Consider the following 13,526-nt stretch of genomic DNA (forward strand, 5'->3'; position numbering starts at 1 on the left):
TGTGTTAATATACACACATCTTTTTGGAGTTTGTAGAGTCTGACCTTGTGGTAAGTACGTTCAGTCGTTTACGTGTGGAAAGATTGGCATCTCTCCTGAATGATTTCCAAGCTTTGAATTATGATTCCCACCCGAGAATGATAGACTTGAAAGAAAAAAAAAACAGCTTTATTCCCTTCCAAGATTGATGGGAGGAAGCAATTGCTCCTGTACGATCAATGGTGATGTCATTCGTCATTGACCTTGTGCTTCTGTTTTGAAAGAAAAGTTCTGAAAATGTTCAAGAACGAAATAGGAAAAAGTCCAGTTGATGCTAAAAATACAACCAATTTCTTGACGTTTATATTTCTCTTTTTATAAATCAATAATTTTGATAAAATTTCAATTTTCCATTAATAAAAACCAACAACTATTAGTACAATTACATTTCTTTCTAACAAAAAAAGGAAAGCACGTCTGATTCTTTCAAAGTGCATTTATTAAAGTCGTTCATTTGGCACTTCAGTTATTATAACTGGTCACACAGTTAACATTAAACAAAAGTGAGCATCCCAAAATGAGTCAAATTTACTGCCCAGCAGAAAATTTTCTTTACATAATTGCGCTTTGGAGTAGCACTGTTAAAGAAGTGTGTTTTGAATTTTTAGGCAATTAATAAATATTATTTTTGACTGCCATAAGGGACCGTTGAATGTTTGTATAATATAAAATTTATAATAAATTTAAAAACAAAAAAAAGGGAAGGGAGCACAAACATTTTAGGTGCAACAAAATAGATGCTCACAATTTGTTTGGACAAAATTACAAAATGACATGGCTATAATACATCTACCCAAAGATGATAACAGTATAAAGATATGCATAAAAAAACATGCAGCACCAAGATGAGACTAGCACTAAGCAGCTTTGGCAATTTTTTTTTCTTTTAGGAAAAGGAGGAGAAAAGGTTAATTTCAACAGCTCAAGCCATTGTCGATATAATCAGTCAATTTGGACATGCAGTAAGCTATAAAAAAGTCTGACACAATAAATGAGCAGAAAAGGGTTCAAAAGTAAGTCTTTCAAGTTAAAGCTAGAATACTGTATTTTTTCAATCGTTTGGTGTTCTCTTTGGTTTTGGCCACCAATGTCTGGAGTTCTAAACGATGCAGGTTCATTTTACCACTATTGTTAATTTGGTTGAGAATACCAAGCTTGCCTTGTTCAAAATCATCTGTTAGAGTAGTCTTTGCATGCATGCATGTCTAGAGGACGACTCCAGCCACGAGTGCTAGTGCTTCTTCTCGAGGTAATTTGACGGGACCCATCCTTTCCTCGGCCTGCCATTGTCCAGAACCTTGCAGTACCACCAGCCATTGGGGTTTTTTTCAAGCACCTCCAGATTGGTTCCCTCTGGGAATCCCATGGTCTCCTCGTCGCCAAGGTAATCTGCGATGGAGATGTAGACCTCTTTGAGGTTGTTGTGGATAATGTGGGGCTTGGGTTTCACGGTGGACACAGGGAGGGTGTTCTTCTGGGCGCTGAGGCCCAGAAACTCTGAGCTACTGGAAGCAGGTTTCTTCCTGTTGGGGAGGGTGATGTTGTTTGGGGCCAGACTGGGAGGCACGGTGCCAAAGGAGGCATTGCGGCGAACGGTGGGGCTGGCCCGCGGGTGGTCCGTTGAGTTGAGGGACTCGTTTCTTCGGAGGGAGCCAACGGGGCTTGGACCATCCCGGATTGGCGGGGAGATAAAGACAGACTGAGGTCTGACGACCTGCTGCTGTTTGGTGCCGCTCTGCTTCAAGGAACTGAACAGGCTGGAGGGTTTGGAGAGGCCGCCTGGAGGCTTTGAGGGGATCGGTGGAGTGGCCTTCCAAAGGTTCTGGTTGATGTTGTTCAACACCCGCACCCTTTGCTCATTCTTCTCCAGGCTGTTGGACTTGCTCAAATTTCCGGGTTTCTTAGGGGTGCCGTCAGATTCCGACTCCGCTGCGTCTTCTTGTTGCCTGGCTGGCTCCAGATAGTAAGTGGGAGCCCAGCCCTCTGCATCTCCCCAGCGTATGTACCACCAGCCGCTTTCCTGCCTCTCCAGCACCTCCACTTCAACCCCGGCGGGGAAGCTGAGCTCAGTGTCCTGAACTTTCTCGTAAGGATCCGTGGTGCGATACAAGTTGCTAACCTCCACGTCCGAGTCCCCCCGGCTGCCTTTGGAGTAGGTAGACGAGAGATCGGATGTGCTCTGAGAGGAGAAGGAGTCTTCTGAAGAAATGACGGATGCAGTCTCCAAGTCTTCTCCTTTGCCTTTGGTTCCATTCTTCAGTTGGCCTGTTGGTCGCAGCTGTCTTCTCAAAGTGCTGATGTCCATCTTCTCTGCACTGGAGGCTTTTGCCAGCTGTGGTTTGGGCCTCACCACTGGTCTTAACTTGGAAGATGACTTGGTGGAAGAGGAGTTCTTGCTTTCCTCTTGATCTTTCTTGGGAATGGACAGATCTGGCATGGACTCTGTGCAGGCAGACTTTGGACTGGATGCTTCATCTGGTTTGACTGAAAACAAGCTACCGTTCAAGTCGGCCTTGAGTTTGTTGCCTGCAGATTTCCGTCCACCGGATGTCGGGTTTGCAGTCTTGCCAGTTTCTGACGAGACACTTGTCTTGGATGAGTTTGAGTCTCTGCTGCACTGCCTGTCTGGAGTCTCCCTGAAAGGCCGGAACCCATCATTCTCGTAGATGCACTCTTCGTCCGCCTCTGCCTCCTGGGTCTCCTCGAACGACTCCCCCATTTTGAAGGAGGCGCTGTGGAGCGACGAGGCTGGGGAGGGCTTGGAGGACAAATGAGAACCTCTCTCAGAGCAGGTGTCTTCATTCTTTCCATCCACCAGGGAAGCTTCTCCCCTCAGGAATTCAAACTCAGACTCAAGGTCCAGATCGCCAATGGCAGGAACATCGTATTCTGGTTCTTCGTACACTGGCCTCCCGGGGGGTACAGGGTATTCTGGGGCCTCAGATCCGGGGCTGCTGGGAGTGCTGGGAGTCGCGGCCTCCACTGAATCCTGCTTTTTGACAGGTGGAGCTGGAGGAGGAACTTTTGGGCGGCACAAAGTGCTTGTTCTTCTATTCAAGTTGGGTTTTTTGCGTTTGTCAATGTAGGAGCATGGAGCCCAGCCCTCCTTCTCGCCAATCTGGACGTACCACCAGCCACCAGAATTTTTCTCAATTACCTAAAAAATAAAATAACACAAGTCAATCAATGAGATTAGGTTTTAATTTAAACTGTTTCCAGTTGACTGGTTCTCATAATTAAAGTATTGTTGTTTAATCAATCATTTGTCTTTTTTATGTATTGTGTTTTTGTATCTAATAAAACACCTAAGGCAAGATGATAATAAATAAACAACTGATTAAAAATGAAGTATTTTTCTGCTTTTCACAAACAGTTCTTACCTCTGCCTTTTGTCCTCCATTGAAACTGATGCCATCAGAAATACATGACTGAAAATCAGCGATGGTGTAATACTCTGCTTCAACCGATGGGGCCTCAGGAGGGCAGGGCAGTGGGAACCCCTGAAAGCAATGAAGAAGGAGGAAGTCAGAGCTCCTGTGATGCATAACAGTGTCAAACTATCTCAAAAACTGCTTCCAATTAGTTTCTAATGTTGTAATTTATCCTTTTATTAATGAATGTTTCACTTTTTGTAAATAGGAAATGTTTTTTTTCTTTGAAACCAAATTAATTTGGTTTAAATTGAATTAACTCAGTATTTTGTCAGTGGTATCCAGCCCTACTCCAGACAGGACAAAGAAACTTTTTACAAAGTTAGGGCTGGGTGTTGCCAATAATTTCCAGAATCGATTTGATTTGATTCACCAGAGCCCGGATCCATTCGATTCTGATTGTTCTTGATTCTTTTGATCAATTTAATTCAATTTGATTCAATTATATTTTGAGTTTACACGGCTGACACATCTAGACACATTTGTTTAGAAATACATTATCTGTAATAATCTACTGTATAAGGGAGAGATTGTTAATTGCATTCAGTGTTACATAGTTTCTTAAAAGGGAGAAGCTCCAAAAATTGTTCTGATTCTCCTGGAGGGCGTTTTTAGTTTTGCCACTAGGTGGCGATCATGTTATAACATTACACCTTATTCCATAAGAACAAGAAAGAATGAATAAAACAGGGTTTTAGACCACAAACGTTTACTTGAAAAATGTTTACTTAAAATTCTTGCCTGTGAGTTTATAAAGATGTTCATTTAGTCAGCAATGTAAGTTTGGGTCTATTAGGCGCTAGCATTAGCCGTCCTATGGGAAATCCCATTATACGTTAGCATCAAGCTAGCAGATTTTAGCATTATGTGTTGGATCAATCTCCACTTTCATGGATCGATTATTGATTTTTTTAACCTTAGATTAATTCAGATATATTAATTGAGTCAACTAGACCAGTGGACCTCAACCTTTTTTAGGTCACAGACTAGTTTAATGTCAGACAATATTTTCATTGACCAGCCTGTTCAAGGCTAAACGGAGTTTCACTTCACTTTTGAGGGTAAAGTTTATCTCCATCTCCTGTAAAATATATGCAGCTGATTCAAACTTAATTTGTACATTAGATTTTAATAAGGACTCAGTAGAATATGATATAGATTTCCCTTATAAACAGTGACAAGTAAGGTGTAAATTAAAAAATCTGACATAGACTTTAGCCTCATCCAAATTTTAAGGTGCAGTGGAAAAATAGATTTTACAAAAATGAATGAAAACTGGTATTTCTAAATATAATAATGAATGTGAATCCCTTTGAGAAAAATATTAGCATCCTTGTAACATTAGACAGCTGGTTGTTGAATATTGTGCATTATTATTCTTATTGTGTGTGGGAACAACTGTCACAATAAATCCATATTTGGAGAAAAGACTTCTGATTTTTGTCTATTAAATGCAAATTTCCCTTTTCTTTGAAGTCGAAGGCTCCTATTAATTCGTTTTTATGTCACTTATTTAAACTTGTCATTGTTTTAAAATGTTATTGTTCTTTGAACTTTTAAAACATGATGGTTTGTTTTGACCGAGGTCATTTTAAGGCGCCATATATATTGATTGAACTTAAACTTATTCTGTTTCTTCACCAACTACTTTCTGAGAAAAGAAACTTTCCAAATAAGTTTGTTTATTGTCAACTGTGATAACTTGGGGGTTTGGGTGCAGCCGTTTTGAGAACGAGGCGGATGGATTTTTTAAAAAAATGACTTGACGTGTGTCTAGAATGAGTTAGTTGGGTGTGGTAGTTTTCCAAAATAAAACGTCCTTTAGAATCAGATTAAGAATAAAATGGAAAAAAATAAAGGTTGTGGGGTTAGGGACCTCTGATTCAGACCACAGACTTACCAGTGTTGCATCTCTACGAGGTGGAGGTTTCTGTCTCAGGACAGGAGAACCTATTAAAATGAAACAAATGTGATTTAATTTTCAGAGGACATGGTTGGACTTAAGAGAATATCTGCTCACTGACCGATCTCCACTCGATGTGGGGCGATACGAGCTACAGCCGGTGAGCCGGGCTCTGGTTTACTTTTCCCGTCTAGGGAGCTGTTATCGGGGCTGGAGTCACCGCATGGGATTGGCAAACTGATCTCCTTCCTGACAACCTGAGGACTCTCCGGGACACCTTCTGTCTGCACGTCCTTTTCACTCAAAGCCTTCTTGTTAAGCAAGTTGCTGATCTCCATGATGTTTCCGATGATTTCCACCGGGCCCGCTGCCGTCTTCTTACGAGGAGAGAAGTCATCTTTCACCTTCTTGAGATAAGAGGCTGGAGCCCAGCCCTCTTTATCCTGGTACCTAATCGGTATAAAACAAATAATAAAGTTATGGACCTTTATTTTGAATAAAGAAATTAAAAAAGAGTAATCAATTCTAACCTGATAAACCACCATCCTTCCAGATTCTTCTGTATCACCTCCACAATTTCTCCTTTTTCAAAAGCTATTTCGTCTTTGCCTTGACTGGAGTATGGCTGCAGCGTTATGTACTTCTCTTCTGCAAAAAGAGATATCATCAAAATCATTATTGCACCTCAATTTTTACAAAATCTCTATATATTTTTGCACACCTAACAACATTTATGGTAATTTTTTTTTTGTTGACAAATAAATACAGCAACTTTTCAAAAAGAAAGAAGATCTGAGTCGTATCTCCTGGATTAGATCCGCTCTCTGGCAGGTGGTTCAGCTGCCAGATGTTTTCAAACGTTTTGGGATTTAGCTGTAATTTTTCTGCCTAGCCAAAAGGGTGTCGTAACGCAGCGAATACCCATGTGACACCGTTAAAGAGTTAGGGGTTTTTTAAAGTATGTTTTGCCATCACAGCAGATTGAATTCGTCCAGTTTTAAACAGATGGGATGCGTTGTACATTAGCTCATTTTATAGCAATGTGCGGCATTACGTAACCAAAAAAAAAAAAAAAAAGTAATGATTGTGGAAAATACATTGTGACAGCTTTTTAGGAGCTCCACTTGGAGCACCAGGTCACCCTGGTAGTGAAAAATGACTTTTAGCTGGATTTAGACAATTAAAAATATAGTCTTAATCCTTTTAAATACCAATAATTTCTATTATGCACAACAAATATTCAGTTTATGAGATGCAAGGGAAGAATTTCTTATCAAAAGCTATTATTAGAAGCAAAAAAAAAGACTTTCCACTGTTTCTAAAGTAAAAAATATGTTATTTTCTTCATTTAAATTCCCTTCAGACAATAAATTATTCACTTTTATAGAAATAGAATAATCTCTATCTCTTCAATATTCTGTGCTTTGATTTCACAGTGATACATACGGACATGCATTTTAGTGCTCCATACATGCAGTGGAATAATCTCAGCCTAGACCGTTCAATACCAAACTCACAGAGTGTAAAAGACAGATCAATACCAGCGGGTCATGATTCATTTACGAATAATGAAGTGCACAATTTCTGTTGTTTATCATATCTATAAATGTGCAAACCCACTGCAGTCTGAATTTTTACTGCAGGCTCGATCCTTCAAGGTGCCTCAGAGGTAACCGAGTGTAGTTGGAGTCTAAATTTATGTTTGCTCAGAAACGACATGAATATGATCAAAAGATTCACACCCTGCAGAAGAGGGTAAAAGGGAAGGAGGGACACATTCCAACGATATAAAATGTTATCTCTCCTTTCTTTTACAACCCACCATCCAACAGCATCCTTCTGCACTTCTTAAAAATACCAGTGATTCACATGTCATCATTTTTTTAAACATCATTTTCTCCACTCAGCTCGATTCATCTCACCACTGAACATGGAGAAAAATGTAAAAACATGCCGGCCACATTGTCTTTCACTATGACAGGAATGTGTCCTGGTTCAGCAGATAATGGTGAGCAGAGGGCACCATGCTGATTTATGCATTCCCATGAGGCCAAGGGGCAGAACAAAGTCACTGCTTCCTGTCATTAAGACAGTTCCTGTCTGAGCAAGGAGAGCACAAGGAAATGAGATGTGCTCAAAAAGAGGGAAAAAAAACACTTAAAAGGTGCTGTTCTGTGTGTCTGCAAACATTTATAATTATTTTTTTCCAAATTTATTTAAAATGATAATAGGCAGAAAGTCATTTGTTGCAGTGGTACATTGTATTCTTTGCACAGTTCCTGGTTATTTCACATTCACACTGGTCTCTGCGACACGTGTTCATGTGACTACTTCCAACAAAAAGCCGTAAATAATCTATGTATCATTTGTTCATTCTTTTTTTTACTTAAAATTAAAAAAAAAAAAGTTTTTCAAATTAAAATCAGAAATGAAGAAACTAATAGTTTTTGCATTTTCCAATTTGTGCATCAAATTGAAAATGGAGCAAACAGATAATGGATTTATAAATACTTTTTTTTAAAAGTTTTCGTCTGAAACAAAATGGTTACACTGAAGTAGTTTGACTGAATTTGTTTAGCATTTGTTTTTTATCTGTTTTGCGTTTTTAATTTTTAAGTTAGAAACCTAATGATACACTGATTGTAAATGCACGTGAATGTTGCGTTTGTGCATACTATGCACGCTTTTAAGTCAGTTTTTGGGCTCTATGTACAAACCAGTTGAATTTTGACCAATCAGGAACTCGGATTTGGTAGTGACATATGGATGCCGTCCCCGCTGCACACCAGTGCTGCTGTGGAGCAATGGTAGAGCGGCCGACTACTGATTGGCAGATTGCAGGTTCGATGCCCACCCATACGTCAAAGTGTCCTTGGGCAAAAAAACTGAACCCCACATTGCCTCTGGTGGAAGGTTGGTGCCAGTGTTCAGCAGCAGAGCCACCACCTATGTGTAAATAGGTGAATGGATCTGTAAAAAATGCTTTGGGCTTCCAAGGAAGGTAGAAAAGCGCCATACAAGTATACGCTATTTACCTTTAACACATGGAAGTGTCAATCATTTAAAAAAAAGGAGAAATTTGGCCAGAATTATATGAAATCTTTAATATATCGGAATAGAGCTGTGATGAAAAAAAAAGACTGGAGCAATATTCCCAGGATTTGCAACGCTTCGACATTTCCCACCAAGCCCAAATCTGGGTCTTCCTGTACTGGTCCCCAGCCAATATATAGTACAGGGTTGAATCAAGAAGGGGCATCCAGCGTATACTCTTTCTCAAACCAAATGTGCAGATTGGTGAAAAGCCAGCCCCTGATGCTGAAAGGTGAACAACAACAACCTCTTCCAGCTGTAGGTACATGCAGGTACATTTGTCTGAATTGCCCTCAAGGGAGTAATAAAGTTATTCTATTCTATTCTATTCCATTCTAATTCATTCGATTCGATGTGCTAGTATAGCATTACACCCTTGGAAACAACTGTGATAACCTGTGTTGATCATTTGATCACCCAACTTTCATGTGGAATGCCTCTGGATTAGAAGTCCAGAATCCCTCTCCCAGCAGGGGGGCCATAAAGTTGTCTGAAACCTTTGTCTCTCACTCGGATGTAAGTCATTAAACTGGGCCAGAACCCTGACTATTCTTCATTTGAAACCCTGGCTAATTTCAGCCTGTCATCTTCAAAAGAGTCTTGGTTCCAGCAGGCTGACCACCTGGAGAGTCCAAGCATTCCCAACAGACACTCAGACTCTTTGTATGAAACATGTACCCTTCGTAACTTTTATTATGTTTTAAATCACAGGGCTTTTGTTCATTGGATCTTCACATGTAAAACATCTCCCCACAGCACCAAGAAATGTCCTATTATTACATGTGTGTAATCAAATCTTTATTCCTAACAGAAGATTCACAACTACTTTGAGGTTAAAATCCATGAATAATCATTGTGTTACCGTCAAAGCTTGGAGAATTGCTGTTCTGTGTTTATGTGGACTTTGGGTAGCATTTTGTGTGCCACATACAGGATTCACACATACATATAGGGTGTTACGAACTTTTTGATAACTTTGTTTGATAGAAACTTCTTTTGTTGTTAATTCAGCATTCAGAAAACATCCAGAGACCAGAATAAAGTTACGCCCCTGATATTTGCATATCCAGAGCTCATTGGGACATGCAAATTACCTTCAATCGTAAAACACCTCAAATCCCCACGGATTGGGCAATTCTGGCCCTGCCTCCCAAATTCAAAACCCTGGCGCGCAGTCCAGAGGTTCTCTTTTTCTCTTCTTCTCCCCTTTTTCCCCCTTCTTGTCTGCCGCTCTGACCTTCTCAACACCTTCACAGGGCTGATATGCCAGAAGCCAGAACAGGAACAGAACAGAAACATCTAAGTTCTTCCAGTGTTAAGATCACGTTTTTTTTTCTCGCGCGCTTTCTTCCTTTTCAACATTTTTGTCTCCCGTTTATTTCATAGACTGATTCCAACATTTTTACAATTTTTGATGCTTTTATTTTGAAACTGATTTTTAATGCTAGACCATGAGATAAGTTTCAGTGTCCGGGCAGCTTTGCGACTTATACTTTTTGGTCACAAAACGGAATAGAGAAATCGTTCGACCACCCCAGAAGCTAAGTGACTGAACGGAGCAGAACCAGCAGAACCGCAGGTTCCCTTTCCTTCTACACCTGGCTGCAGATCTCCACGGCTGTCCTGAAGCATCCAGCTAGGAACGGGATCAACCACCCTTCCTGGCAGAGCAGACCCAGAACTCTAGACCGCTTGGTGAGAAGTCAAACGTCTCTCATACAGTCAACTGCTGGTGGTTAGAACAAAGATTAACTATTTTTGCAAGAGTAACATCTTTGCCCCGTTTTAAATTCCTCCTTTTAAGAATAGCTTATTCTCAGCTCAGTAACATGACCCTTTTTATGCACAACACACACTTAATGCATCCACACATTTAGCATTTTTCACCTGAATATTGTGTGTCTTTTCTTCTGATTTACCTATTTTTAGTTATTAGTTAAAGCTATATTCTGTCTTCCACATATGTTCATTGCTTTCCATGCTTTTACGACTATTATTTTTGCTCTTTTAACCTCATGTTATTCAATAAATATTAAAAAGGGGTCGTTGTTCGATATTATTATTTTCTTCTTTGTGGTAAAGTCCCTTCAAGGGTAAAGACACTTACGCTAAAATTGAGAGACTGATTAATTGATTACTTTATTGATTAGAAGTAGCGGCTAATCATTGATGAGTAATATTTTCCTTCGTTACGAAGGCGGTGCCCCGAGGATAATTTTATTAAATTTCAGTTTAGTAAAATTTATATTTTTCAACCAAATTTGGGATTGAATACTTCATATTCACCCCCCTTGTACGCTACATATGTGATGGTTTTGCATCCAGATTTCCAAAAGTAAAAAAATTATTTGTGTGTGGGTGTGTGTGTATGCATATATATATGTATATATAATTTAATTATATAATTATTCTTTTGACTTTAAAGATCAACTCCAATCATTTTTAAAACTATATAAGTATTCCCACTTGTTTTTTAATTATGATTGTGCCGCCATAAGCCAATGATATGCTGTGTTAACACCGAACACAATTTGCGCAGCACAGGCTGCCAGTTTCAATGTTAGGTCAATGGTACAGACACGATCTTAGGTTCTGCTGCGATGTTTGAGCGACGGGTGTGACACGACGGTCAGTGCACATTGAGCGCGAATTGGCCGGCACTGCCAGAGTTCAAATATCAGAATTTTGGCTGGTCGCCGCGTTGCATTTACCAATCAGGGTCTCAGCTTTGAGTATGTGACGTTTTCAGTGACTTGATCAGCGACTAGAAAACTAATAAAATTAGTGCTTTTTTGGCCTGAACTTTGATCTAATTTCTTATCCTGCTGGGGCTGCGTGGTTGCCAGAGCTCCTCCCAGCTACTGTTGGAGATAAGCGGGTTACGCTCTAGACAGTTTGTCCGGCTTTCGCACCCCACGGCTGCTCTCTGGCTGCAGCCAGCCAGCCTCCCGGGGGCCAACGGTGCCTGTTCGCTTTATAAGTCGGCAGACAGACCGCCACTACGGAGTGCGGAGGCAGCTGGCTCGGGCCTCCTGAAATTTGAGTTATTTTACTTATTTTCATTGATAAAATAATAATTAAAAAGAGTCCCATAGTTTTATTCTTGTTTCGATCTTTCCACTCTCAGGTTAATGCTGGACAGTGAGCCTTCAAACTCAATCACAGAGGCACAGACACATGGTAGAATCTGCTGTTACAGAAAACACAATCTCGCAGTGAGATAGAAGCTTGAATGATCACATAAACACAGACAAGGAGGCATGATTACCAATGTTTTTGTAGAACTTTTCACATGGTCCGTGTCTTCTATACATTGTAAGTGAGATAAACACAGACACAGCTCCATGTAGCCATCAGGCTAAAAACATTAACTGGTAGTGCCTCTCATCCATGACCCCAGCAATTACATTTTTTGACAAGACGCTCGAAGTGGATTCGGTGTGAACACAGCATTAGAAATTCAATACTGAGTTGTGGGTGGTATTGACAAAGACCAACCTCGCCCCCCTTCCTCTCCTCTTTACTGAGAGCTTGGAGAGGGGAGCTTATGGTCTACCCAACATATTCTCCACATCACAAATATTTTCATTTGGATAAAGAAGCATTGAACTTAATCTTCTTCATATATGTCCTCCATCATCAAAAAACGCCACAAGAACACATTAAAAACACCAAAATATGATATGAATGGTTCTTTAAGAAAAAAAATTCTCTCCCTCTTTTTAAATTAATATTTTGCATTTATTCCAATAAAAGCTCTGACTCATTGGAAAAAAAATCCTTCTTACTCTCAAAGTCCATCCTTCGTTGGCATTCACAGAGTCTATTTGGTGAAAGGTTCAATCCAAATCACCACCTAAAGGCTGAATTAATAAAGCCTTTAATATTTAACTGACATCACCTGTAGCGATGGTGCTTGACATGTAGGAATGAAACACTTGCACACCGGTAAACAATATGCTCTGTTAAAGAAAAAAAAAAAGAAAATTGTCCCTCCAGCAGACTTGCTGAAACATAGGAGCCTGCAGCCACCTGATGTCTCATATTGATAACCTTCTGTGGCTGATATTCTCTCTGCGGGGTTTGTGAACATGATGCGGACCAACATTAACAAGTTGCCAGTTCCAACTTGATTATATCACAATGAAAATTCTACTTTAGGAATTTACAGTTGTGCGCACTTAAATCTAAACAAATCAAATCTAAATGTGCAGTTTGCGTGGAAAGTGCTTTAGCCAGCTCCAATACTCCAAATAATGAGCCCAGTCTCCTCACCATAGCGCATTGTGGAGCATATTTTTCATCTTCCATGAGATAAAAGCAGCAGCTCAGCCTCTTGCAAATAAGCTTGTTTTTGAGCGAGCGCTGCAGAGCCGCATTGAAATGACAGTAGAAAGCCATAAACATTAAACAGACTTTCAGATGATATAAAAAGAAATGTAGATCTATAAGTAATTGTAACTTCGCCCCTCGTTGCCTGTAATAAAATGTTCTTGTTCACTCTGCGGATAACAGTCCAGGGTCTGCCTCACACTGCTGGCTTTACATTCTTGCTTTTACACAGAGTCCGGCATCAGCACTATCAGCCCTTTTGTGGGTTTCCACATTGAGAGGTGAGCACAGATGAAATTAATGATGGCTCAGTTCTATTATGGAAGAAACTGGCATGGCGACAGGACCTCTGCTAAATAGAAATGAAGTAATCATGGATACAGCTGTGCTTTTCTGAGAAGTGAAGATGCTGTTGAAAAGGTCAGTATTCTCTGCAGAAGCCAAATCATTCGGGTCCTTGTTTCAAACAGTTGACCTCAGAAAACCCTGATGTTCTTTTGTTTTGGATTTACTTGAGTTTTAAAACCAGTCCAACCTTTCAAAGAACTGCATTTAAATCTGAGCAGATCTGGGACCTTTTTCCATCCATCCATCCATCTTCCTCCGCTTCATCCGGGACCGGGTCGCGGGGCCAGCAGTCCAAGCAAAGATGCCCAGACTTCCCTCTCCCCAGCCACTTCCTCCAGCTCCTCTGGGGGGACCCCGAGGCGTTCCCAGGCCAGCCGAGA

General features: G+C 40.4%; 1 protein-coding gene across 2 annotated transcripts in view; it reads right to left on the reverse strand.

The window, feature by feature from the left end:
* Positions 1 to 457: 457 nt before the first annotated feature.
* Positions 458 to 13,526, reverse strand: part of LOC112161620 (SH3 and PX domain-containing protein 2A) — a 211,495-nt gene continuing 198,426 nt past the window's right edge. For both annotated transcript variants that reach the window (XM_036215466.1, XM_024296904.2), the window contains 5 exons: positions 5,904 to 6,021; positions 5,495 to 5,823; positions 5,371 to 5,420; positions 3,420 to 3,539; positions 458 to 3,196 (listed from right to left, as the gene is read on the reverse strand). In XM_036215466.1, the coding sequence (XP_036071359.1) occupies positions 1,271 to 3,196; positions 3,420 to 3,539; positions 5,371 to 5,420; positions 5,495 to 5,823; positions 5,904 to 6,021 (2,543 nt within the window). In that variant the 3' untranslated portion in view covers positions 458 to 1,270. The remainder of the gene's footprint in view (positions 3,197 to 3,419; positions 3,540 to 5,370; positions 5,421 to 5,494; positions 5,824 to 5,903; positions 6,022 to 13,526) is intronic.

Source organism: Oryzias melastigma, linkage group LG15, assembly GCF_002922805.2.
Source record: "Oryzias melastigma strain HK-1 linkage group LG15, ASM292280v2, whole genome shotgun sequence".
In the NCBI taxonomy this organism is placed as follows: Eukaryota; Metazoa; Chordata; class Actinopteri; order Beloniformes; family Adrianichthyidae; genus Oryzias; species Oryzias melastigma.